This window comes from Ziziphus jujuba, chromosome 8 (assembly GCF_031755915.1).
Source record: "Ziziphus jujuba cultivar Dongzao chromosome 8, ASM3175591v1".
NCBI lineage: Eukaryota > Viridiplantae > Streptophyta > Magnoliopsida > Rosales > Rhamnaceae > Ziziphus > Ziziphus jujuba.
In genome coordinates this window covers 19,413,364-19,441,044 of record NC_083386.1, presented here as the reverse complement: position 1 = coordinate 19,441,044, position 27,681 = coordinate 19,413,364, and the positions used below count along the sequence as shown (strand labels likewise).

Sequence of the window (27,681 nt, the reverse complement as noted above, 5' to 3'; positions counted from 1 at the left end):
ATAAACATATTTAGGAATTTAAAAGTTTCAGCAAAGGCAATCATCATATAGGGCTCGTTTGGTATTGGATTGGAATGAATTATATAATGTAATACTATACTGTGCTTGGTATTATAATGTATCATACTATATATTTTTATTTTTATTAAAATAAAAATATTTACCATGCTTGTAAGAAGGGGGAAAAAAAAAACAAAAAAAAAAAAGTCTCTTCCCAAAAACCCCAATCTATTATTCTTCTGGTCATCTAATCTAGATCAATTAAAAAAAAAAAATTATTGTTCTTGTTAATCCAAATTTTATTCACCCAAAATTTTTAAATCATTTTTTTTAAAATTTTTCTGCTTAATCAAGAACCCATAAATTCAAGGAAAAGGTAAAGTAAATGGCTTTGGCTTTGGAGGTTGTCATTTTTGGATGCCGGCACCGATTATGCAGACAATGGCGGGTTTTGGGGGTTGTGGTTATAGTGGGAGTGAAGAGGAAGAAGATTAAAGAAAGAGGAAGAAGACAATGGGGGGTTGGCTTTTTTCTAGTTTTTCTGATGCCGACGCCGATTATCCAGATAGTGGGGAGTTTGGGGGTTGTGGTTGTGGTGGGAGTGAAAAGGGAGAAGACTGAAGAAAGAGGAAGAAGACAATGAGGGAGGTTGGGTTTTTTTTGGTTTTTCCGATGCCGGCGCCAATTATGCAGACAGTGGAGGGTTTGTGGGTTATGGTTGTGATGGGAATGAGAGGAAGAAGATTGAAGAAAGAGGAAGAAGACCACCCGGGGGGGGGGGGGGGGGGGTTTGGCTTTTTTCTGGTTTTTCTATTGTGTATGAGTTTTGTATTAGTTAATACAACTCATTTGGGATGTACTGGTTAATACACTGCAGGGTGTATTAAAGGTAGAGAAGGGTATTAGATAATCCAACTCATTTGTATTACCAAACATTGTATTAGATAAAATAATACTATACAAAACTCTAATACATCCCACCAAACTCATCCAGAGAGTGAGAGAGACAAATTTCATGCTGAAACAAAGACAACAATTATGATATATGAAAAGGCAATCAAAGTGAAACTGGAAGACCAAATTAACAATAGTGTAAATACCAAACTTCATCACTTAGTAAAAACAAAACATAGCAGAATCCATTTGTCAAAAATGGGTTTGGTCAAAATTAAAAAAGAGTCAAATAAAAAAAAAAGCGAGGGAGACGAATTCCATGATGAAACAAAGATTTAAAAAAAAGAAAAGAAAATTGAAGCTATATAAAATGGCAAGAAAGACAATGATGGTGAAACTAGAAGACAAAATTACTAATAGTGTAATATCAATTTTCATTTCTCAGAAATACATAACAAAACCATTTATTAAAAATGGGTTCGATCAACAAAAGAAGAAAGAAAACACACCAAAAAAAAAAAAAAAAAAGAGAGAGAGAAAAAAAAACAAAACAAAACAAAACAAAAAGAATGAGAGATTGAGGGAGACAAATTCCATGATGAAACAAAGAAGAAATTATTAGGAGCTGTATATGAAAAATGCAACAAAGATGATTAGAGTGATGAGCTCCAGTACTAATATGCTGCTGCAGAGTACATTCACTACCAAAAGAAAAAGTGATAAGATTTTGTCCACACTTTCTCTCTTTAACAATTTTTAATTGCATCATCCAGATTGCCATTGATTTATAAAGAAACAGATCTGAACAATTTAAAGTCAACTAAATACATTACTTTGTATGATATGGAATAATGTATATAGCACAATCTCAATATCATTTGAAACCAGCAGAGGGAAAAATGAAAACCCAGATGATAAACTTACAACTATGATCTGGAAGAGATGCAAGAATTATGTTCGTGTTAAGTTGGGGTGAATCTTTTCATCAACATTTGACACTCTTTACTTATGACTAATACAGGGTCATCTTGTTCCCATCAGTAAGTAATGTTCCTCTAACAATTGTAGTAAATCTATTTGATATATGCATGCATTAGTAGCTAAATCAAAAAACATTAGTTTTCTTGAAACCTCTTGTTCATATCTCTCATCAAAAGATTCTAGTTTTCTTGAAACCTCTTGTTCATGTTTATCATCAAAAGATTCTATCTTTCATCAAAAGGTTCTATTCAATAATGTCTATAATTATGCTCTAATATCATTTGTTACACCTTGTCAATATTCGATAGTATTTGGTGTGAGATTTATTTTTTCGAAAAAAATATCACCCATCCTAGGTTTAACTTTAGATTTCTTTTGAAGCCTGAAATCAACCATTTTGAAAAAGCCTCCATATTATAAAAATAACTACTATAACATTTAAATAATCTCTTAATATAAATATAAAAATAACAGTATAATTAAAATATGTTGTGGTATATTATCTTAACAAAGAAAAGTATCGACCACGAAGGAAAGAATTGACAAGATTGGTAATTGCATTCTTGACTTGTGAAGAATTGTACGATGAAGGGTTCCCCCAGTTGCTCAATAGACGTGCTTCCATTACTTCTTTCGAGGACAGCCATATGGTTTATTAACCAAAAAAAAAAAAAAAGAAAAAAGAAAAAGAAGACAGCATACGATCCTCTATAATAATTTTGAAATTCAAATCACCCCATTTTTAAATAAAGCTTTATTAATTCAGAATCATTATTTAAAAAAACAGTACCAAAAATATTATATGTTGAGAGGTGACCATAGATATATTGGTTCACTGTTGTTCTATTTGTTTGATTCACTCCTCCTGTTCCAACTTTCAGAAAAGCCTCGTGGTTTTTTGTACAACAATATTCAAATTTGAATCCCTCCATCCTTAGCTTCACTAACTCCTCCACAAGAATTCATGAACTCTTGTTAAAGGAAAAACGTCTTCCTTATTACGTGTAAAAGCTGCTTCAAAATTTTTATTTTTTTGGGTAAAAACATCTTCTTAAAGGAAAAACGAATATGGTTAGCTTATCCTTTTCGAGCAAACTTTATGCCAAATTGCCAAATTGCAAATTGTGTATGCAAAACAGTTTCAGTTTTTTCTTTTTTTTGGTCAGAGTACCTATAACAAGTTATCCAAACCCCTTATTCCCATAATTCAAACCCCATGTACCTGTAGATATAAATATGGATGCTCGACCTTTAGACTTACCCATTTCGTCTAAAACAGTTTCAGTTGACATAAGCATTCACCATAAAAAATTAAAAAAATTAAAAATAAATAAAAAGAAGAAGAAAGAAAGAAGAACACAAACGTACAAAAGAAAATGGGGCATGGGGGCAAGCTTTTCCCTCACCACCATATCTAGTAGGGATAACCGAGGCAGAGCCACATATTTATGAGCCAACAAAATAAAAAAAAAAGGAAAATATATCTAATAAACCACAGCCCACAAAACAATACAATACAATTTTTCGTCAGCCTATCTACTATTCATCAACCCCCAGGCGGCAGCATGCCATTAGCTGCTTATCTAGTTTACTCATAACCTCCCAACCTTACTCTCCCGCTGTTCTAAAATTTCCTTGTGCCTCTGGAAAAACCTTTTTGTTAGCTCTGCATTAATCCACCACTTGGTGTTTTTTTTGAGGTTGCTAGTAGGTCCGTTACCAGCATGGAGAGAAGCATGGCTTGCTGCGCAAACAGGGCATTCCTGCCTGGTGTTTCCTCTCAGCATTCCACTGCTTTAGTGGCTCCTCGATCCATTTCTTCATCTTTCACCTACAAGGTTATTACATGGATTTTTTGCACCATCTTTTTCCTTTTTTATTGCTCACCTTCTTTTCTACAAATTTATACTTGGATTTTTATCTCTCTGTTCTAGTATTCTTTTTCTGTTAACTATATGTATAAGCCAAATATTTAGCAAACACGAAGACTCTTAAAACTCGTGCTTCACTATATATTTTACTCCCAAGGTTGATTGGCTTTTTTCCTATCCGAAGTTTGTCATTAAATGATATGCAAGTTGTCAATAGGTTATGGAAAAACAAATAGTGATATAAGAGAAGCTATCAGTTTTAGGCACTAGGATTTGTTGTTTTCTTCCGCTGCCCAATTCATCTGTTTGTAGAATTATGAACTACGTAGATTTGTTTTTTCTGCTATTTTCTTCCAGATATCATTAATTGTTATTTTCCATCTTGGTTGCTATATAAATATATAAATATATATGTACATTATATTTAGATTCATGGGAGAGACATGTATTTCAGTGTAAGTTCATTTTAATGGAAGGCCCTGAGGGAAGTTGGCAACTGGAAAATCGGCTTCTAATTAAAATGGTTTGGTGCGCCAAGTTATACCAAAAGCACAAAACATAAGCTAGCCTGTTTTGGTTAATAAAAAAAAAGCAATACAGTATAGGCTAGTGCATTAATTTATTTTTTGTTATTAGTTTTTTTCCGTGAATAAACCATTATCATCTTCTGATTTCCATTTTTATGATGAGTTGATTAGAGAAGATTTACGACTAAAACCAACATCTTCTTAGCAAAGGACTTGAGCCTTGTCATGTTGTATAGGTAAAACACCTCATAATTGTTTTAATGCCACTTGCGTGCTTCCATAAGAAACACTAAATTGTGACATTTCCTAACTTCGCCCAAATTCAATTTCTGGTTGTTAATACTTTTAAACCATTGTATCAAAGTAACAAATTAAAAATAAAATAAAAAAGAAAAAGAAAAAAGAAGCACTGTATTGGTGAACAAATTTTCAAAACTTGGTGTTTTGGGATATCTTTCACAGAGCCTAAAGTCCTGCTCACTGTTTGGGGAATCATTAAGACAAGTGCCAAAATCATCACTCAAAGTTTTAAAGATCAAAAACACTTCCCTCGTCACTAGATGTGCCATCGGTGATAGCCTGGTGAGTTTTAGAGAATCATATAGCTTCAATTTTCATGCTCTAAATCCGCATCCTTGAAATGCATAATGTGAACTGAATGATTTGCAATGTGTGGTTACAGGAAGAGTTCCTTACAAAAGCAACCCCAGATAAGGGCCTGATCAGACTGCTGACATGCATGGGAGAAGCACTGAGGACCATTTCTTTCAAAGTGAAGACAGCTTCTTGCGGAGGAACAGCATGTATCAACTCTTTCGGCGATGAGCAACTGGCCGTGGATTTGCTTGCCAACAAGCTTTTATTTGAGGCAAGTCTTGAATTTACTCTGCATGAAGTACCTTCATGACCATGGTTTGGTAGTAATAGTCAATGTTAATCATCCATGTATGCCAATTTCAAGTCGAATTGCTTAACCTTTTTTCCTCACCCGCTATGGAATTGCTTGAAGGAGTTGAAATAGAATCCTATTTGAAAAACCTTATAAATCATTTGAGAATCAGCAATAAAAACTATCGCCTCTTTTACACTGCAGGCCTTAACTTACTCACACTTCTGCAAGTACGCATGCTCTGAAGAAGTCCCAGAACTCCAAGACATGGGAGGCCCAGTTGAAGGTCTGAAAATGTTATCCTGCAACTATATATATAACTTATATAACTAGCAGTAAAATTACATGATTGATATGATAATTTTTGGGTATTACAACTACGAACAGGAGGATTTAGCGTTGCTTTCGATCCACTTGATGGCTCCAGTATCGTAGACACAAATTTCACAGTAGGCACCATCTTTGGTGTGTGGTCCGGAGATAAGTTAACTGGTGTAACTGGTAGAGATCAAGTTGCTGCAGCCATGGGGATTTATGGTCCTAGAACTACATATGTTCTAGCTCTTAAAGACTTCCCTGGAACCCATGAATTTCTTCTTCTCGACGAAGGTTGGTCTGCAGTTTCTCTACAATTCATTAAGTTTTAGCAGTAATGTAGCATAGATTATGTCCAGAAACATATAAGTACTCCAAATACTGTTTGGTGGTCAGGTAAATGGCAACATGTGAAAGAGACAACAGAGATTGGAGAAGGAAAACTATTCTCCCCTGGAAACTTGAGGGCCACATTTGACAACCCAGATTATGACAAGGTTCATAAAATATCTCCTTCACTTTTGGTAGTTCAATAAACATACCAGGGTCTCATAAACTACTTTGTTTGTCATACGTAAACAGCTGATCAACTACTACGTGAAAGAGAAATACACATTGAGATACACAGGGGGAATGGTTCCAGATGTCAATCAGGTAGTGTTTCCTTCTATAATCCTTTCAATTTTTAAGGCTATAGCATTCCAAAACGATAAAACATTTTACGGGTTTTTGTTTTTTTGGGTTGTGTGCAGATAATAGTGAAAGAGAAAGGGATATTTACAAATGTAACATCTCCATCTTCAAAAGCCAAGCTGAGGCTCTTGTTTGAGGTAGCTCCATTAGGGCTGTTGGTTGAGAAAGCAGGAGGTCATAGCAGTGATGGTCGTCAATCTGTTCTAGACAAGGTGATTAATAATCTTGACGAGAGAACGCAAGTTGCATATGGATCCAAAGATGAGATTATCAGATTTGAAGAAACTCTATATGGATCATCCAGGCTCAAGGGAGGAGTACCTGTTGGTGCCGCTGCTTAAGCATCCTTTTTTTTTTTTTTAAATCTCTTTCCCATGTTTTCTGTTTTTTCCTCTTGTGGATCACAATCAGATTCTAAACTATTTCATAAAGTAGTTTTATGGTAGCGCATAGAAAAATATATATCTATATATTAGAAGAATCTAATGGCTAATCCTTCATCCTTCCTATTTGATGCAAATTTCTGGAACAGCATGGTTCTAAATTGGAGTTGTTAAGCATATAATGCCTTGCCTTTAAGAAAAGTAATGAAATGATTACAATGTTTCTTTCTTCATTTTGTATCCTTTTCGCAATGCTGTAAAGAAAATCACCATGGTATCAAAAAATGACAAAAGTGGAAACCAATAGAAAATTTCGAGAAAACTCCTTATATATTAAAAAGAATCATTTAAAGCCCAATAAATAGCCAAAAACCTGAAATGAAATGAATAGTTGATGAGGTCAATAACTGAGCCAAGTCAAGTTCCTCTTTCACAAAGTTGATGTAAATATACAAACTTAATCTAATAAACTACGATCAAGAAAAAAATTTAATAAACAAATCCATATTACTGCCTCACGTGAACATGGAAAGAGAACCCATTCCAATTTACATATACAGAAATGTGTTTCAGCTTAATTACAGCATGTTACGCTCAATAATTCACACCCTGCATACCATCATTCTTCACAAAAGAATATCAATCCCTCTCGCACATGATCACAGATCACTGGACAACCTACATAGCATTGACAAAAATTATTAAAATAACACTTTTTTTTCCAACTAAACTTCTAGCTAAGAATTTGGAATACGAAGAACAATCTGTCACTAACAGAAAACATTCGAAGCCATTCAAAGTCAAACATAACACCTGTGTTTTGTGAATCTGTACAAAAAAGAAATTAAGAGAGACTGATAGGGATCAAGGTAAGTTATTACCGTATCAGTGTTTCTTTCATTTAAAAAGAGAACCATATTGGCCAAGTTTGGATCATCTTTGTGCTTGTCATAAGCTGCTTCAAACTGCAAGCCTTTGCACCTTGAGATCCCACGAAAAATTTCAGATGAATAGGTTCATATAGAAAAACAAAGCTTTATTAACATGGGTAAATGCATAATCCTTACCAGCGCAGCTGGACCAATATCTCAGAAACAAGTTTCCGAATATCTCCACGGGACCTTCTCAAAGCTGCTTCCTTATACAAAGCTGCAAGTTCATCCACCAACCTGAAAAATGAGCAATAAATAATGTGAAATGGATTTCATGAATAAATGTCTGCATTGTACATGATACATCTCAGATTCAAACTTCAGCAAAAGATGGGGATGGTGACTTCTCAACTTAGAACTAAAATTGGGTGCAAATTGGAAGTGGAAATAGATGCTCTAGTAGGATGCAATTTAAAAGACTAAAATAAACTCTTCTAATCCTAGATTAAAATAATTTAGGGTTTATATGAAAGTAAAAGACTGACTTCTGGTGATCGCTAAAGTAGTAAATGGTAGCCTTTGAGAAGCCAATATTTATGAAGTACCTTTCTATACAACCGTCTGACTCTATCATTGCATGAACCCTTGGTTTGGAAGAAAGGAAAGTATTTTTAACAGAGCAATTCCAACTAAGCATGCACCACATATAATAATAGATTATAGTTGTTATCTTTACCTCTCAACATGCGGTGTATTTCTTATCCATGTTAACCTCATAACTGTCTGAACTCGTTTGAGAACCTGCACAAAGAGTAAATTGCAAGTTATTACCTATATCATTCCAGCGATGCCCAATTAGAAAAGTCAATAGTCCTGAAACAAAATGATGATCTGAAGAAGATGTCATCTCCAGAACCAAGCCTACATGCTAAAGCCTCCTTTTAACAAGCTAGTAGAAGCCTGAATTTTGAATCTTATGCGAATTTACTAACATCAAAGCATCACAAACTACATATCTTTTCACACACACAACTAATCACAAAAATTTAGAACAGAATCCTCATTGAGAAATAGCATTTCTTTAGTAAGGAGCTCTCAGCAGGATTTTACTCAAAAAATTAAAATATAGAAACCAAAAAGGAGCTCACCAGTAGAACAGTCTCATCATCATCAGCATGCATCCACTGAAAGAAAAGAGGAAAAATGCGCCTAAAATGTGCTAATAACACAAGACCCAAACTATTAAAAAGTGGCTCGATATGTAGAAGCCATGCAACACGGCGCTCCTTGTTCCTTGGGTGGCGCTCCAAATGACTCAACATCTCATTTAGAATCCTTTCAAACCTATATCAGCATATGTTATTAGGAGCTTCATCTCAATTGCTAGGAAGATGCATTTATCAAAAAAATAAAATAAAATTACATTTATTTTGATTTCAATGGACATCAGAAACTGCTATGCATTACAAAAATCATAGAGCAAATGAACATAGAACAACTATCTACCATAAGCTACGAGGATTACTTCGCTGGATACAAGTAACGAGAAGTACTGACATCTCCACCACAAAGTGCCATATTTCATCACTAGAAGCAATATTTTGGCAGCATGCATCAAGAATAACATCTTCAAACCAACCAAGCTCAGCAGCATTCACATTTTTTCCTATATGTATAAAGCTAATCATGCCTTGCCCCTGAAATCAAACACAGAAAGGAGTATCACCCACATGTTTTAATGCATATCTTATAATACATTTCTGTCAGAATCATTCTATTATCACTCTCTCAAACTGTATAAAAGATGAACAAAATAATTGATAACTTTTACCCAAAAGAAAAAAAAAAAAAATACAGATATTGAGATGCCTGTAGATCGCAAAAAATTTCAGGCTTTTTAATGGGCAAACCTTTTGAAATTTATTACATCTGCCGCATCCTCCACATCTATATAGGACTTAAAATCCCATAAAATGAAATACCTATAGGAACAAGCAGTGTAGATTGAATAAGGGCTAACTTGACTTATAAAAACACAGAACTAGTGGTCCCTTTACAATTTAAACACTTATCGAGGCAATACAACCTACTTGACAAGGTAAACCACACCAATGAAACTGTCTTTAATAATTTCAATTGGAAGGTGGTTTATGCTTTCTATTTAAAATACAGAATTGAAACAAACAAACACTCAACTATAAATGATGATATCCAAATGGCAAAACAGTTGAATAGATTGAATACAGCAATAGGCACTCAAAAAGAGTTAATCAATAAACATCACATAGCAACTTATTACAGGTCAGTTTAAGCATTACAAGTACATACTTTCACCTCTGGTGACCAGTGGTCGAGAGCCGTTAGCCCACAAGGAATAACTAAGGGACACAACTTTCCCAAATGTGGATAATCTATCTGCAGAATAAAAATAAAAAATAAAAAATCATATTAAAGCCACAGTATATTAATTCACATTCAGAATCTAAACCATCAACACATACACACACAACCTAAAAGCCTTTTTTTTTTTTTTTCTTTTTTTTGTGAACAGAAAAAAGTGGCATAGATTCGAAAACCTGTGTGACAAACCATCTAAACTGATTAGCAGCCACCATGGCAAACCCGACCGGCATTCTAGCTGTAGCGGCAGAGAACTCATTGCACTCATCTGATTTATCAATCGAACTCTGTTTGATCGCGTCCTTCAACAATGGAAGAACCTCAGGAACCAATTCCACAACCAATCTCTTCTCGTCGGGCAGCAAACCGAAATTGATTCCCAATTCGCCAATCTTCTTCTTGCTTCTTTCACCGCAAGAAACGGAATATGCTACAGAGAGCTGACGAAAAGCCGAGTCGGCAGCAGCTGAGAGGTGCTTGGGAATCCATGAGAGGAGGTCGTGGGTTGAGGATTGGGAGGAGGAAATCAAAGCACACGCTAGACAGAAGTTTATGATTGAGGAACGAATTTGGTCGTCGTCGTCGTCGTCGCCGCCGAAGTTAGGGTTTTGAGGTGAGGGTTTGTGAAGGAGAAGAGGTTGGAGAACAGATTTGACGGAAAAGTTACTGCCTTCCGGCGGAGTGTACGGGGTTTTCAGCAGAGATTCTCGTAGTGACTCCGATAATCTGAGAAGCCGTAAATTAAACAAAGAAAATTAAAAATTAAAAATTAAAATAAAATGAAACTTAGGGTGTTTCACAGAGAAAAAAGAGAGAATATTACTGAACGATAAGGTGGTAGATGGTCGATAACGAGTCTGACATTTGGAACCTCGTTTGGCTTGGAGTTTCTGCTGGATGAATGAGGGATGAACCGCGCTTGGTGTGGAGGCGAGGCGGGAGGGAGTGAGATCGTCAAAACGCTGTCGTTCGGATGTTTAGAACAGACCACAAAAATATGTAGATAGATATTCCATGTTTCATCCGGACAAAAAAATGTGAATGTATTACTGATCGTTCGATTAAAACTAATGGTTAAAATTAGAATGCCAATTTTCCTCTCGAAAAACCTGCTCCCACACAATCATTTGAACCTAAGTTCAAATTTAGCAAACCAAATTATAAAAATAAATAAATAAATAAATAAAATAAAATAAAAAACCACACATCCATTATTCAGAATCTAATCTACAAGCCCAAGCAGAATGAAAAGAACAATTAAGAAAAGAATTCATGTCCATTTTCTAAATAATATAAAAAATTTAATTAATTAATAATTGTTTGGATTTTTTTTAAAGGAAAAAAAAAAAAATACCAACTTTTTGGGCCGTTGCCTTTCTAAAACTGCTTGTTCCATGCCTCTACAGAGTGACATCTAATAACTTGTCCCTCTTCTGCAGCATTTTTCTTTGAAAAAGTTATCACCAAAGACAAACAGATATTTATCATCACAAAGAAAGGAAACCAAAAAAAAAAAGAAGAAGAAAACGCCTCTGATTTGGTGTTTGAGTAGAGACGCCTTGCCCTTTTAAACGAGCAACATGGTTGTACATCTTTAGGTATATGGAGATTGAAACAAAAAACAAAGAAAAAAAAGGAAAAGGTGACGCTTTTCTGAAAAAGCATCGCCAAAAGAGAGAAAAGCCGATGATTTTTTAAAAAAGCAGCAGCTATTATATAGATTTTTTGTTTTTTAATTCAACCGCCTCGGCAGTTAGAAATCAAAGACGGAATGCTTCCTTCAAGCTTGTTCTGCCATAACAGTAGCAATGTCAGATTCTAAAGGTTTCAAAATTCCACAGGAATCGTCCCGATGATCTGGTTGTTATCCATTTCAATATGCGTGAGCTTCTTGCAATTCCCGAACTCAATTGGAATCTCATCGGAGATTTGGTTCACACTCAATTGGAGTTCCTCAAGCGATGTCAAATTCTCAAATGATTTTGGAATGCTTTCGGTCAAAGAATTCATTGAGATATCGATGACGAAAAGCTAGTCGCAGTTTTCGAGCTCCAGTGCAATAGTATCGACCAAGCCGTTCTGCCATAGAAGAAGATTTTGAAGGTTCTTGAGGTTTCCCAATAGGCTTCGAATCGGACCAATAAGCTCATTCAACCTTCAAGGTTCTTGTTACCACCAGCTCTAATAAATTTGATTCGGTTCAAATTCCCTATGCTATTAGGAATAACCCCACAGAGTTGGTTATCGTATAGAATCAACCACTTCAAGCTCGTGAGGTTACCAATTGCGCTAGGAATTGAACTTTCCAAGCCATTCGAATTGAGAAAAAGCTGTTCAAGCTTTTACAGCTGGCAAATCCTGGTTGGGATTTCACCGGTTAAGGCATTGTCACTGAGGTCTAGAACAATCAGGTTGGTGAGGATTCCAATTTCTTTTGGGATTGGACTGGTGAGATTAGTTCCCGATAAAACCAGCTTGTTCAATGATAATAAGGAAGTGAAATTGGTTGGGACTTGGCCGAGCAAATCAACGTACCTCAAATCCAGTTCCAGTACTTCTTCTTTGAGGTTGCAAGTGACATCGAACCACCCACATGGAGTTTCGTTACTTGGGTCCCAATTGCTCAACGAATAATGGATGTCTTATACAGGCTTGTGGTTTTTTTTTTTTTATAAATTTGGTTTGCTAAATTTGGATTTAAGCTCAGCTGATTATGTGTCTCTTGTAAATTAATTTGCTGAGATTAGCAGGGAAGCTTGTGAGAGCAGGGAAGCATGTGGGAGCAGGTTTTTCGAGAAGAAAAATTGGAATTGTAAACTGAACCGTTGATTTTAATCCAACGGTCAACAATACTTTCACGTTTTTGGTCCGGATGAAACACAAACAAATCGGTCCTATAGAATCCTCTATATATATATAAACAGTCCATCTATAGTGCGGACGGTCATGCGGACTACAATATTAGCGACGGTTTTTCATAGTATTGGTGACGATTTTCTAAAAAATCATCGTTAATACTATGAAAAACCGTCACTAATACTGCGGTCCTAATGCGGACTGTCCTCACCATAGAATTTCCATATATATAAATTAGACAAAAAATAAGAATAAATTTAATTTTATATTTTTTATTTTGGTATAAGAAAAGGATGGCAAATCTACCTACATTCACTTTCAAATCACTAAATTCGATAACGAATAAACAACCATAAGAAAATTAAAAATAAATTTAATGACTTTTACTTAAAAATATAAGGATCTAAAAATAAATTATTAGACCAAATAAAAATATAAATATAAATATAAATATTAAAATCGATAATAATAAATTTATTTGTATTTTTTATATTAGACCAAAATATGAAAGCATCAAAAATTTTTAATTTGTTTTTATTTTTGTTTAAATTTTATTTTTCTATGGTTCGATTGTAAAAAAATTATTATAAATTTTTGATATAAAATTAATTTATTTAATTTTTGATCTAATAAAAATATTTTTACTAAAGCAAAATTTCACATTTAATTTTATTTTTATTTTTGTCTAAATTATATTTTTGTAATTTTGGTCTAATTTTTTTATGGTTTAGGTGTAAAAAAAATATTTTTAATTTTTGGTCTAGTAAATTTATTTTATTTACTTTTTTGTTTAATAAATTTTATTTTTATTTTTTGATCTAATTTTAGATCCAAAAATATTTATATTTTTTGTAATTTTAATTTAAATAATATAGAAATGGATAGAATTTTTCCAAATAAAAAATGATAAATATAAAAATGAAAAAATAAGAATTTATTTTTTTCAATTTTTTTGGCTAAAAATGAATTATGACATTAGTATGGTATCAGCATGCAAATATCATCTAACAATAAAATTAATACCATTTGGACTGATTTACAACAAATTAAAAACTTTAAGATTCAATTCAAGTAATTCTAAACTTTCGAGTTCAATTCTCATAACTCTTAAACTTTAAGGTACTAATTAACAATTAACCCAAACATATACATGCGTATATACATACATATATATAATCATTCGTAATAAAAAAAACAAAATATGCTTGGATTAAAAAAATCCATGCCTAAAAATATAGAATACATTATTTTTGGCATACGTTTCTTTTGGTAAAAAAAAAAAAAAATCATTGGGGTTTTGAAGAAATCACAATTATTGATCATAATCCAAACAAAAATAGGAGAAAAATCATACCTAAAAGGGTTGTTTAGTACACATTGTTGTATTGTGCTGAATTATATTGATATGAACTGTATTGTATTGAATTGTGCTAGAATATATTATATTATACATATCTTGTATTTGGTGCAGGATCGTATAAAATAGTACTTTGTTAGTACAACATACTTTACTAAACTATTTTTTATTTTATAAATGATTGTTATTAAAAAAATGAACATTACAAAAATATCATCTGTTACTCTATATAATCTATGACAATAATATAGTTTGATATTAAATAATTAAAAAAATAATGGTTTCATAGAGTTTAAAAAAAAAATACCTCGAAAAGAAAATTTTTAAATGACTAAATTCACAATAGAATCTAGGTTTTACCAAATGATCCCAAATTTTATAAATTACGTTTTGCAAACCCCTTTTTTGGTATCTCTTTAAAGTGAATTTAGCCATTCTACAATTTTCAATAAAAATAAAATTATGAAGCTAATACATATTACATATCATCTACATATCATCAATTTAATATTTTTGTAACTATACTCATGAATACTACTCCTACAATGCACCTAAGAATAAAGATTTTCTATCCATTATAATTCTTTTTCATAGATTGGATAAGATTGATTATTCTCATTTGAACATATTTTTTGGAGAAGCCTTCTTTTGATGTTAAAGGTATAGGATATATTTATTTTGAGCTTCTTATAGTGAAGAATATGATTAATATATGTTTTTTTTGAATTTATTAAATTATTCTTGACATTCAGGCTATGAGTGATAAACTTTTATCTTTTGACCTTTAAAAACAACATAAACAGTTGCACAAATCATATCCATTATAATTTTTTTCATAAAGTGGATGAGATTGATCATTCATATTTGACCATATTTTCGGAGAAACCTTCTTTTAATATTGAAGGTATAGGATATATTTATTTTAACATTCTTATAATGAAGAATATGATTAATATATGTTTTGTTTTTTTAATTTATTAATTTATTCTTAACATTCAGGCTATGAGCGATAAACTGCTATCATTTGACCTTTAAAAATAACATAAACAGTTGCATAAATCATATCCAATCTATATATATAGAAAAATAACACTATATATTACAATCCAAATGTAAAGACAATTTAAAAAATTATATATATAATGAAAAACCAAAATATAATCTAAACTGTAATTTAAACGTAAAAAATACTTCATAATTTATAATTGTAACAACACATAACATAATAAAATTCTATATAATTGTTCAAACATATTTTGAAAGATCCATAATAATGCAACAAATAAGTAAATAAAGTTTTCATAATCCATACTAAGCACACAACACTCATTTAAGCAAATAAGGTTTACACAATTCAAACTATAGCTAAATAAAATTCTTAGAATGCAACCATAAAGCAATATAGCAAAGTTAGTCCTTCAAACTTGATGAAACTCCTTTCATTTGTCTAAGTAACCTCCTCATAAACATCTCCCTCACCATAAATGGATTTAAATGTTGTAAGATAATGAGGCTTCTCTACTATATCTTTCAAATCATTAGAAATATCAGGTCGATCTTCATGATCTTTCACAAAGGTATTTGTTATCACCTTCAATTGATATTGTTATGATCTAAATATTATAAAAATAAATTTATCTACTAGTTTTAAGTTAAAGTTGAACATCATTATCCCAAATGCATATTACAAATGCATTACAGCACATCCTTCCATGCAAATCCATTTATATTAAGCATGTCAAATACAATTCCATATTGGTTTTTACATTGCATCATATCAAATACAATTCTATATTGTTTTTTCCATTGCATCAACTTTGAATCTATATGATTGAAAGATGCATTATCACACCGAAATCCATATGCTATTATATCTTCAAATATAGGTAGTAAAGCTTCTTCTTCAATCTTAGTCTATGACCATCTTGATTTTAATTGACTATTTCATCTAATCATTTCTAAATATGCGTATTAATAACTTTAACGGATATCAACAGCCAAGCACTTCGAAATTTATCAAGATTGACACATTACATCCTAAACTTTTTTTTCCTGGCATTATGCACTCCAAACTTTCTTTTTGCTTGCACAATTAGTTTTTATGTTAAAAATACATAACGGAATGATCAGGTGCCTTGCACGTGCTCATCAAACAAGGTTAGATCAGGTCACTTCACTGATCTTAATTTAGAAATTAGGGTTTCATTTGAGGAATTTTTTCATCGAAATCCCTTCTCCTTCTTCTTCTTCTTCTTCTTCCCTCTATATCCATGTCTGTTCTCTTTCATTCCTCACCTTTTTCCCTCCCCACGTGCTCTTTCAAACCCAAAACCCCTTCTTTTTCTTTTTCTTCTTCTTCTTTCAAACCACCACTCTTAGTACCACCAACAATCTCAAAGCTATGAGGGAATGAAGTTCTCTCTCTCTCTCTCTCCTCTTTCTCTGTCTTTGTCCTCTTTTTATGGTGTACCCTCTCTTTCTCTGTAACTCTCTCTCTCTCTCTCTCTCTCTCTCTCTTCTCTTTTTTTTAGTGTACTCTCTCTTTCTTTGTGACTCTCTCTGTCTCTCTCTCTTTTCTCTTTCTCTGTCCTCTTTTTTTTTTTTTTTGGTTACATACTATCTTTTTCTTTGTAAATCTCTTTGTCTCTATCTCTTTGTACTCTCTCTTTCTTTATAACTCTTTCTGTCTGTCTCCTCTCTTTCTCTCTAACTGATATTTTAGGAAAGCAAAACTCCATTTTAGCAATGGATCGAAGATTTTTTCCCCCCTTTTTTTTGCCCTTAAATTTTTTCCTACACATTTCTTGAACTCCAAATGGAGCCTAAAAATTGTAAAATTACCTAATCTACTGGCATTTGATTATTTCATTATGCATTTTTAACAGAAAAACCAACGGTGTAAGCAAAAAGGAAATTTGGGGTGCAAAATGTTAGAAAAAAAAAGTTTAGGGTGTAATGTCTTAATCTTGATAAAGTATGGGGTGCTTACTGCCAATACGTCTAATTTTAAACACATTCACAATAAAATATGTCCAACCTTCATGGCCTTTTACAAGGTATTTTCTATCACCTTCAATTGATCGATAGATTTGTCAAACATTTGCAGAAATAAAGTAAATACAACCTCCTCAACATTGTTAGAATATGTTTCTTTTCTCTTTTTATATGTGAAAGTAGCAGTTGACCTATTTTGCATCGAAATTGGAGAGCTATCTTCCACATCAAGAGTATTAATGCTTTTTTCTCTATTTACCTCTTCAACCATATGAATAAGAGTTTTAGCTTCTCTCCCAGTTGCCATATTTTTTTCAAAAATATTAGCCAATTTGTTAAATATAGAAAAATGTTTTCATTTCCATCCATCAGCATTCTTGTTGTGCTACAGTATAAAAAAACTAAATTTAATTATATTGTTGTAATGTAAATATTCTAAAAAATAAATTTATCTACTAGTCTTAAGTTAAACCTGGCCATCATTATCTCATACCTCATCATTATCCATCTCAATGCATTTTAGCATATCATTCCATGCAAATCCATTTGCACTAAGTATGTCAAATACAAATCCACATTGTTTTTTCAAGGCATCAACCTTGAATCTATAAATTAGAAAATCATGCTTCCGAGACCTTCTCAAGACGGTCAGTGTTCCAGGTTTGAAAGATCCATTATCATGCTAAAATCCACATGCCATTATATCTTCAAATAAATAGTAAAACTTTTTCTTCAACTGAGTCTATGACCATCTTGATTTTGATTGACTACTTTGTCCAATCATTTCTAAACATGCATATTAATAATTTTAAACACATTCACAATAAAATATCATGACAGCTTAATTCATATACTATACTTTCCTAAATAGTTTATTTTAACATATATATATTGTTGAGAAGTCTCAAAATTTGTTAATTCCAAATTAACTAAGCATGTCCTACAAATATCAACACAAGAATTTGCATAATTAATGTTCATAAAATATATATATATATATAAATAAATGTAAAAGAAAATATATTTGGAAGAAGAAAATAAACATCAATTGACATGGTAATTTCTTCCTGTGCTTATTGAATGAATTAGGAGATCATTATTAGCACAACTGAAAACATAAAATAAAAAACAACTTAAAAATCCCATAATAAAAAATAATAATGAACCTTCTTGAGTGTTATTGTTTTGGCATAAAAAATAAGATTTTCCATCATACTTTCTTTCATATATAATTTAAGAGTCAAAGCTAAGATCTTTATTATTGCATATAAATCTATGTGGACCTTCTTGATTGTTTCTAATATCTTATTGATATATATAAATATATATATATAATTTTGTATAAATAAAGTCCAAGTATAAAGATTGCCAAAGATATAGTGATGAATTAGTTCTCTGGACCCGAAATAAAAAATTACAGTTTGAATAAATTATAGATAAGCAAAAAAATAAGTACAAATATCAAATAAACTAAAAAGTCATAATAGTCCAAACATACATAATGTTAAAATACAAAAACAATATTTTCATCACCAGAAGTCAAATATAGAAATACAAGTTACTGGTGCCTATTTTCTCTCCACTCTTCATATATTTGACTTGCTAAGTTATCCCTCCAAGTTATCCATTCATTTGAAGAATCGATTGTACCAATTGTACCTATTCCCTTGCTTTCTTTATTTGCTATATTTCTACCATTAATATTTGCTTCATTCTCCATTCAATCGATAATCATTTCATCTCTAATAAAGTTATGTAACAAGCAACATGCAATAGTTATTCGACATCGAGTTTTGATTGGGTAAAAGGATGGACTCCTTAAGATACTCTGTCGCATCTTAAGCAATTCAACACATCTTTCTATTACATTTTTCGCTACAGAATGTTTCATATTAAAGGATTCCGTAGGGTTAGTAGGTTAACTACCATCTTTTTATTCTAATCAGTATTATCGAGTTCCTTTTTAAAGTGCAAGAAATATTTCCCCATTTGTGTACCTACCATCCATAAGGTAAAAATTTCATATATTATGAAGAGAAAACATTAGTTTTTGTAGGTGTTTTTTATTTTATTATTCAATCACCTGAATTACAAAAATTTTTATATACCTATGAGAACTCTTAATCTGTTTGGCCTAATTACTACATCCTAAAGTACTTTAGAATCAGAGACAGAGCCTTCCCACTGTTGTAACACAAAGTTAAACTTCATATCACGTGAATAAACACCAAAAACATTGGTTACAATTTCTCTTTTTTTTGGTTGAGTAACTTAGTTTGTCATGTTTGAACATACAAAACTTAATATAAGTTCCATCCAATGCACCGAAGCAATCCTATGTAAAGTATAGATGATTAATGTATAAATAACAAAATACAAATATACTAAAAATTTTCTATACTTTTGTTAGCTTATCTTAAACCATCTCCATCTATCATCGGTACAATTTTACGAACTGATTTTAGAACATGAAGTAACTTATCTTACAACCATAATACACCATATAATATAGAATTCAAATACCTACTAATTGTTTCTGCAGATCTCTTAAATTTATTCCCAACTGTATGATTCTTGATATGGTGAGCAAGTATATATAAAAACATACACGCTTACACTTCTAATAATACTACACCATCATTCTTGATCCTTCTATCACTATAAAGTAGTTCATATAATATTCCAAAAGTTCTTCTATCCACTCAAAGCTGATTAACACATTCCAAGTCATTATTGCCTATTATACTATCTAAATAATTCAATCTCATCTAATGTCTAACAAAGCTTCAATTTCTAAGCATGTAATTATTATAATGCATTTATCTTCTCTTTAATATCCACAATATTATCATCAACATTAGACCTATCATATGCAAGGTTTCTCATTTAAAATAATTTCACAAAATCCAATTTGTACCTTGAATCAATATCATAAGACCAATGCTCAAATAGTATAAAATCAATGATTATTAAAATATTATAAATTGAATATAAAATAATATAAACATAATTTTACAAAATAATTATTAACATATAGTAAAACCACAAATATTAGAAAATCAACAATGCACTTAGAAATATAAATAATATATCATACGATATACCTAGTGTTATCAAATGGTGCACTGCATCCCAGAAAACTACTCAATAGTAAAAGAAAGAAACATGTGAAGTGAACCCACCTCACGACGTTTAATGTAGGAAATGTTTCATGGTAATAATGAACATGTGGAATGAACCCAACCTCACAACCTTTAGCATACTACATGCATTGTGGCAAACTTACGCGCTATAATATATTATTGAACAGAGACACTGGTACTATATGGTATACCAATAAAAAAATAACAGTACAATATTCATAAAGCAATCTTTGTAAGTCTGTAAAACAATCTTTGTAAAATCATATTTTTTTTTAAACAATACTATATCATAAAACATAATTTCATATTCAACCCCAACTATTTATTTAAATATTCTAAAATTCTAAATTATCATTTCATGCCAAAATATAAATATAGCAGTGAAATGCACATAGAAATATAAAATACTTAAATATGCTTAAAAATATGCAATTTCCAATCCGCTTTCTCAAAATCAATTAATTTTCAAAATAAATAAAACATCAATTCAAATATCAAGAATATTTAAATGCCATGATACACAAGTTCATTATGAACTCATTAGAGTTTGAAACATTTAAAATCTTTCAAAAGTCACATAAAATAATTGGATCTAAAAAGGAAACAAATTGATTTCTTTCTCTTCAAGCCATGTTGAACATCCATTTAGATGCCACATGTCATGGCACGTGTCCAAAGATATCATGTTATTAAAATGCCACATCATCATGCTATTGAAAATGATCAAATTACCTCTAACATTGAGCTCCTTTAGGCCTTTATATCCGCAACCTTCAATGCTCAATATTGTTGTCAATTTTAATTCTTCCTTAGCAAAACTCTTGCACTCTTGATTGATAAACACCTCATGGATAAGACTATTTAATACTTCTTTAAACCTCTTTGCATAAGCTTTTATAATTGGTCCAGCTGGCAACTCCAATGACTTAGAACTCCATCTTTGAGTGATCCCATGATGAACCTCCTCTCCTCTTGCAAATGATTTGTCCTCAAATCGTCACCTACATCAAAAAGGGATAAGTCAAGTATATTAAAAGTAGCATTAATGTTATACTCACTGGAAGATCTAGCTTATAAGCATTGTTTCCAATATTCTGTAATACTTGCAATGGTCCATCTCATCTTGGCATAAATTTTGATTTCCTTTGCTCAAATAGCATCTTGTTTTGCATATTGCTTTATCTTCCTCCCTACATTTGCACATGCCTTTTCATATAGAAGCTTGACCAATTCAACTTTTCTCTTCCCATCTATACTAAGTTTTTTACTTAAAGGTAATGGTAATAAATCAAATGAAGTTAAAGGATTAAAACCATAAACAAGTTCAAAAGGTGAAAAATTAGTAGTAGAATAAATAGTCCTATTGTATGCCAACTCTAAATGTGGTAAATACTTTTACCAAGTTTTAATGTTTTTACTATTTAAAGCTCTTAACAAGGTAGATAAAGTTTTATTTACTACTACCATTTGACTATCAGTTTGAAGATGATAAGTAGTAGAAAATAACAACTTAGTACCTAGTTTAGCCCATAAAATCTTTCAAAAATGACTTAGGAATTTAACATCTCTATCAGAAACTATTGTTCTAGGTATACCATGCAATCAAATAATTTCTTTGAAAAATAAATTCGTAGTATTGGTTGCATCATTTATTTTATGACAGGCAATAAAGAGTGTTATTTTAGAAAACCGATCAACCACAACAAAAATAGAATCCCTTCTACTCTTTGTTCTAGGTAATCCTAATACAATGTTTATAAAGATATCAATCCATGGATGACTAGGTATAGGTAATGATGTGTATAATCCATAAAGGTTTAAATTTGATTTGGCTTGTTTACACTTAATACACTTGTCACAAATTTTTTCTATATCCTTTCTTATACGAAGCCAATAAAAATATTTATATAATAATGCTAATGTCTTAAGTACACCAAAATGTCTCATTAAACTGCCACAATGAGATTCTCTAACTAATAATTCATGGAAACTTCACCTAAGAATGCATAATTTATATTCCTAAAGATGAAACCATCAAAAAGATATAACTTATCTTCAGCATGCCTTTCACGTTGCATATAAATTTCAGTGAATTCTTCATCACTTGCATAAAGACTATTAATATGTTCAAACCCTAATAACTTAGTATGCAAAGTGGAAGGTAAAGTATACTTTCTTGATAATACATCAGTCACTACATTATCTTTACCTGATTTGTGCTTGATTACGTATAAAAAGGTCTCAATGAATTTCATCCAACATCCATGACGCCTATTGAGTTTAGTTTGACCTTTCAAGTGCTTTAAAGACTCATGATCAGTGTGTAGTACAAATTCTTTTGGCCAAAGGTAATGTTACCACATCTCCAATGTTCTAACCAATGAAAAGAGCCCATTATCATACGGTGGATAATTCAATGTAACTCCACTCAATTTCATTGAAATAAGCGATTGGTCTACCTTCTTGCATAAGAACAACACCTATACCAATATCTGATGCATCACACTCAACTTCAAATTTTTTAGCAAAGTTAGGCAAAGAAAGAAAATGTGCATTAGTAAGTTTATCTTTTAACAAATTAAAATACTCATTTTGCTCATTTCCCCATTTAAAGCTTACACCTTTCTTGATCACTTACGTAAGTGGTGTAACAATGGTACTGAAGTCTTTCAGAATCTCCTACAAAAACTAACCAAAACCATGAAAACTTCTAACATGGTTATAGATGTAGGGGTTGGCCATTCCCTAATTACTCTTATCTTTTCATTGTCAACCTTGATGTCTTCTGCACTAACAACAAAACCTAAAAATATAAATTTACTAGTGCAAAACGTACATTTTTTAAGGTTGGCATACAAATTTTCTTTTCTTATAACATCACATATAGCTCTAAGATTCTTAGCATGCTTTCTAAACTTCAACTATATATAAAGATATCATCAAAATACACAACAACAAAGTTTCCTAAATGTGCTATTAAAACATAATTCATAGGATGCATAGATGTATTAGGCACATTAGTTGAACCAAAAGGCATAACTAACCATTCATACAATCCATGTTTAATTTTAAAAGTTGTTTTCCATTCATCACCCTTTTTTCATGTGAATTTGATGATATCCACTTTTAAAATTCATTTTAGAGAAAATACAAGTACCATTAAATTCATCAATCATATCATCTAACCTAGGTATTAGATGTCTATACTTAATGGTTATATTATTAATGGCTCTACAATCGACATACATTCTCCATGTTCCATCCTTTTAAGGCACTAATAACATAGGCACAGCACATACTTTCTCTAACATAGTTTTTATCAAGAAGTTCACTTACCTAACGTTGCAATTCCTTCATTTCCTCTAGATTGATTCTGTATGCAGGCTTGTTGAGAATTGTAGCTCCAAGAATGAAATCTATGTCATATTCAATTCCTTTTAATAGAGGTAATCCTTTAGAAATTTCGTCTGGAAAGATATTTTCATATTCCTGCAAAAGAGACATACAAACTAGGCAAAATAGGATCATCAGGGTTAGCCAAGTAATTCAAATAACATTCTTTATAAATTATTACAAACATTGACTTCTTGATCAAGAAAGATTTCTTAATTTCACTTTGTTTTGCATAAAATGCATTCGTTTTCTTTCCCCTCTTTCCCTTTTGTTTTCCTTTTTCTTTCCTCTCACTTTCACCAAGCGATTTAACACTCTCTTTCTTAGAATGCAGCTCAACCTCACGTGATTTCCTCTCCTTTGAGTTTTTGTTGTTAGTCGAAGGTGGAATCATTCTCTCTCCCTTTTGATTTTTGGTCTCTCTTGCAATTTGCTTCCCTATTGACTTTTGCATGGCCATTTGATCTTCCAATACCTGTCTAGGAGATAATAGTGCAAGTCAACACTTTTGTTTTTAAAATTATACTCATATTTATTAGTTCGACCATGATGCAAAGCATCTTTGTAATATAGCCAAGGATGGCCTAATAACAAATGTCCAGCCTCCATAGGAACTACACCACACAAAACTTTATCAATGCATTTCTTAATATTAAAAGTAACCCTAACTTGTTGAGTTACCTTTATATCACCACCATCATTCAACCATTGTAATATATAGAGATCTATATGTTTAAAGGTAGGTAAATCTAGTTTTCAAACAAGCAAAATACTAGCAACATTTGCACAACTCCCATCATCAATTATTGTGCTACTATCATACTACATACCTTGTTTTAGATTTGCATTTAATGTGAAAGATGTTCTCACATTGTATATCCTCCTCATCTTTGTACAATGCCAATGCGTATCTCGCCACCAAATTCAATCTTTCATGATATGGCAGCTCTTTTTCGTCTCCACAATCATTGCAATCTTCTAAATGTGGCATCCCCTTGTTACTTAAATCCTTCTCCTCGAACTCTACTTCTCCACTCTCTTATATTACCATTATCCTTCAATTTGGACATTGGCTAGCTATATGTCCCTTTCCTTGACACTTGAAATATATTATATCATGATTATGAGAGAAGATTGGATCGGACTTACTTGATTGGAATGGCTTAGAACTTTGGATCTTAGCTTCTATTTTAGGCTTTAAAGTTATTTTGAAATCTGATTTGACTATGTTGGTGTTCCACGGATTGATTGTTGATTTCTAAGGGCTTGGTAAGCTGAATACACGTGTGGTACCCCTCCTTTTGAGTTGTTGCTGTATTTTGATCGTCATATGCAACATCTCCTCTAGATACATGTATTGGTGCAAATCCACCTGGTCAACAATGTTCTTGTTTAAACCCGAAAGAAAATAAGCCGTTGTAGATTCTTCATCCTCCATCATATCAACTCTAAGCATTAGAGACGCCATCTCTTGGTGGTACTCCTCTACACTCCTTGAACCTTAAGAACAAGCTTGTAACTTTCAATAAATACTACGATAATAATGGCTAGGTACAAACCCCTTTCTCATTAAAGTTTTCATCTCTTCCCATGTGGAAATTGGTGATTGATCAGCTGTCCTCCTAGTAGTGCATTCCTTATCCCTCCATTTTAAAGCATAGTCAAGAAACTCCTAGCTTGACCTTCTTAGATTCCGAGTAATTATGACAGTAAAAAATCATTTCAACTCTTTGCTCCCACTCAAGGTAAATGTCGGGATCCATCTTGCCATGGAATGAAGATATTTTAAGCTTGATACCCACATTGTCTTCCCCACAATTCCTCCTTATTGTACTAGTTGAATCAGCCTCTTCATCTCCATTGATTTTACTAGTACGTTCATCACTTTGCACACCTTTTCCCCTATTCCTTCCAACTCGTGGAGCTGTTTGTTGTACGAAAGCATCTATCCTTGATTTGACTTCATTAATTTCTTTCCTAAGCTCTTTTATTTTTGCCTTCAATTAATCCTTGAATTCCACCTTAAGCTTTTTTGTCAATTTTTGCCTTCAATTAAGCCTTGAATTCCACCTTGAACTTCTCTGTCATGTCACCAATTAGAGCTTGTAAAAATCTTGGATCAAAATATATTTTTTATGCCATTTATTCTAAAACAATATTAGTAATATAAGCACAATAACATAAGATATCCTCATAATTTCACTCCCTCATACGTTTCACTCAATTAAGGTTTTAACACTCATATTTGCATACTAATTTAGCTTTTACTTTCTAATGAGCTCACACTCTTTTTTTTTTTTTTTTCCTTTCTTACTCAAATCTATTGGTTCTTCGCAAATTAATCCCAAACAATACTAAGTTGGAAATTAGGTCCAATTAACTTATCAACAAGATTGATTAACTTAGAAAAACAAGCAACAAGCAAAAACAAATAATAGAGCAAGTAGTTTTGATCAACGAAAGAAATTGACCAAAGAATTGAAACAAAATGACCATAAGAGCAAACCTGGAAATAACAAGTAATTTAGATAGCATAAATATGGAAATAACAAGTGATTTAGATAGCAAAAGACAATTTAAGTTGACAAATAATCAATTAAACCAAAGAATCAAAGAGTAAGGAAATAATACCTTGAATCAGCCTTAATTGTTTCTTTGAATCTTAAGGCTTAGTGCTCCTTTTTCTAGCCAAACCTAAATCACTCAATTTGTAATATATATCTTAACCAAAACCAGCAGCAAAATCAAAATAATCTTCACAATAAACTTCAGCTTCGACCTTTTTTTATATCTTTTTTTTTTTAACATTTTTTTTGTACTAAAGCAACAATAACAAAGTTCACAATATCACCAAATATCAATTTTAATCCAAATAATTCAACACAACTCAGAAATTATACCAATGGATTAAGTTTGATACAATTCGGTTCCATTAATGTATTTCAGCTAGGATGCAATCTAATGTATTTTTTTTTTTATCAAGATACGATGATGATAATGCAAAATTAATTACTAGTATTTAACATGAAAGGATTACACAAAAACCAAATTCTTCAAAGAGAACAACTAATGCAATTTCAGCCAAAATTCAAGATTGGGAAACAACAATATTTTTTTTTTTTTTTGAGGATTTGATGATGATGAAGAACTAACACAAATATATTAATAATAATGCAATCTAACCTAATGCTAAGTTGCAACAAGAATACAAAAATCAAAACTAAAAGATAATCAAACTTGAAAATTAGAATCTTGCTCTGATACCAAAATTGATATGAGCTTAAGCAATCCAACCTAGATTCATATAAAATAATACTCGATCATCTAATTGATTTAGATTTTGTAAAATGAATGACGCCACAAAAGGGTTACGGAAGTAGCATATTGATAAGTTAAGGATTGAACTTTAATTCTTAAGTTAGAAAAGTTCAAAAGATAATTGTTAGAGAACCAATAAAAAAGTTCAAAGGATAATTGTCAGAGAACCAAAAGGTTTAACTCTCATAAGTATTAATTTTTATTGAAGATAAAAGTTGTTGTATTAATGAAATTAAAGCCTTTTTATTGGCAAAAGTACTTAAAATTTGGGCAATAATGTTTCCTAAATCCTAAATTCTAACTTATTTTCTAATTTAAATTTGACTTATCAATTCCTTTATAGTTTAGGAAAGTGACTAATTACATGACAAATTAACATTAGAAAACTAGTTAACAATTAATTGTACAGCTAAAAATAATTAAAAACATAATAAAAGTTAAAGGTTTCCTAAATAAAAATAAAACAAAAATTATAAAATTTGGATAGCAAATAATTTGGTGATCTAAGTAAAACACATAACTCGGCTAAAAAGGAAACAAACTGATTTTTTTCTCTACAAGCCATGTTAGACAGCCACTTAGATGTTACATGTCATGCCACTTAGATGTTACATGTCATGCCACATGTCCAAAGATGTTATGTTATCAAAGTGCCACATCATCATGACATGTCATCATGCTCTTGAAAAATAACCAAATTGCCCCAAACATTGACCTTCTTCATGCATTCATATCGCAGCCTTCAATACTTGATATTGTTGTCAATTTTGATTCTTTTTTAGCAAAACTCTTAGG

The 27,681-nt window shown here is 31.7% G+C and overlaps 2 protein-coding genes across 2 annotated transcripts; one reads left to right on the top strand and one right to left on the bottom strand.

The window, feature by feature from the left end:
* The first annotated feature begins 3,366 nt into the window (after window positions 1-3,366).
* LOC107413771 (sedoheptulose-1,7-bisphosphatase, chloroplastic-like) lies at window positions 3,367-6,651 on the top strand. Its single transcript, XM_016021814.4, has 8 exons — window positions 3,367-3,713; window positions 4,736-4,855; window positions 4,956-5,141; window positions 5,367-5,448; window positions 5,550-5,771; window positions 5,874-5,974; window positions 6,060-6,131; window positions 6,230-6,651. The coding sequence occupies exons 1-8, from the start codon at window positions 3,600-3,602 to the stop codon at window positions 6,509-6,511; spliced, it is 1,179 nt and encodes a 392-aa protein (XP_015877300.3). The 5' UTR covers window positions 3,367-3,599; the 3' UTR covers window positions 6,512-6,651.
* A 264-nt stretch (window positions 6,652-6,915) lies between these two features.
* Window positions 6,916-10,943, bottom strand: LOC107413770 (uncharacterized protein At2g39910). Its single transcript, XM_016021813.4, has 9 exons — window positions 10,649-10,943; window positions 10,002-10,551; window positions 9,754-9,840; window positions 8,932-9,122; window positions 8,574-8,769; window positions 8,162-8,226; window positions 7,621-7,722; window positions 7,435-7,534; window positions 6,916-7,231 (listed from the first exon to the last, which is right to left on the bottom strand). The coding sequence occupies exons 1-9, from the start codon at window positions 10,687-10,689 to the stop codon at window positions 7,220-7,222; spliced, it is 1,344 nt and encodes a 447-aa protein (XP_015877299.3). The 5' UTR covers window positions 10,690-10,943; the 3' UTR covers window positions 6,916-7,219.
* Between the last annotated feature and the right edge of the window lie 16,738 nt (window positions 10,944-27,681).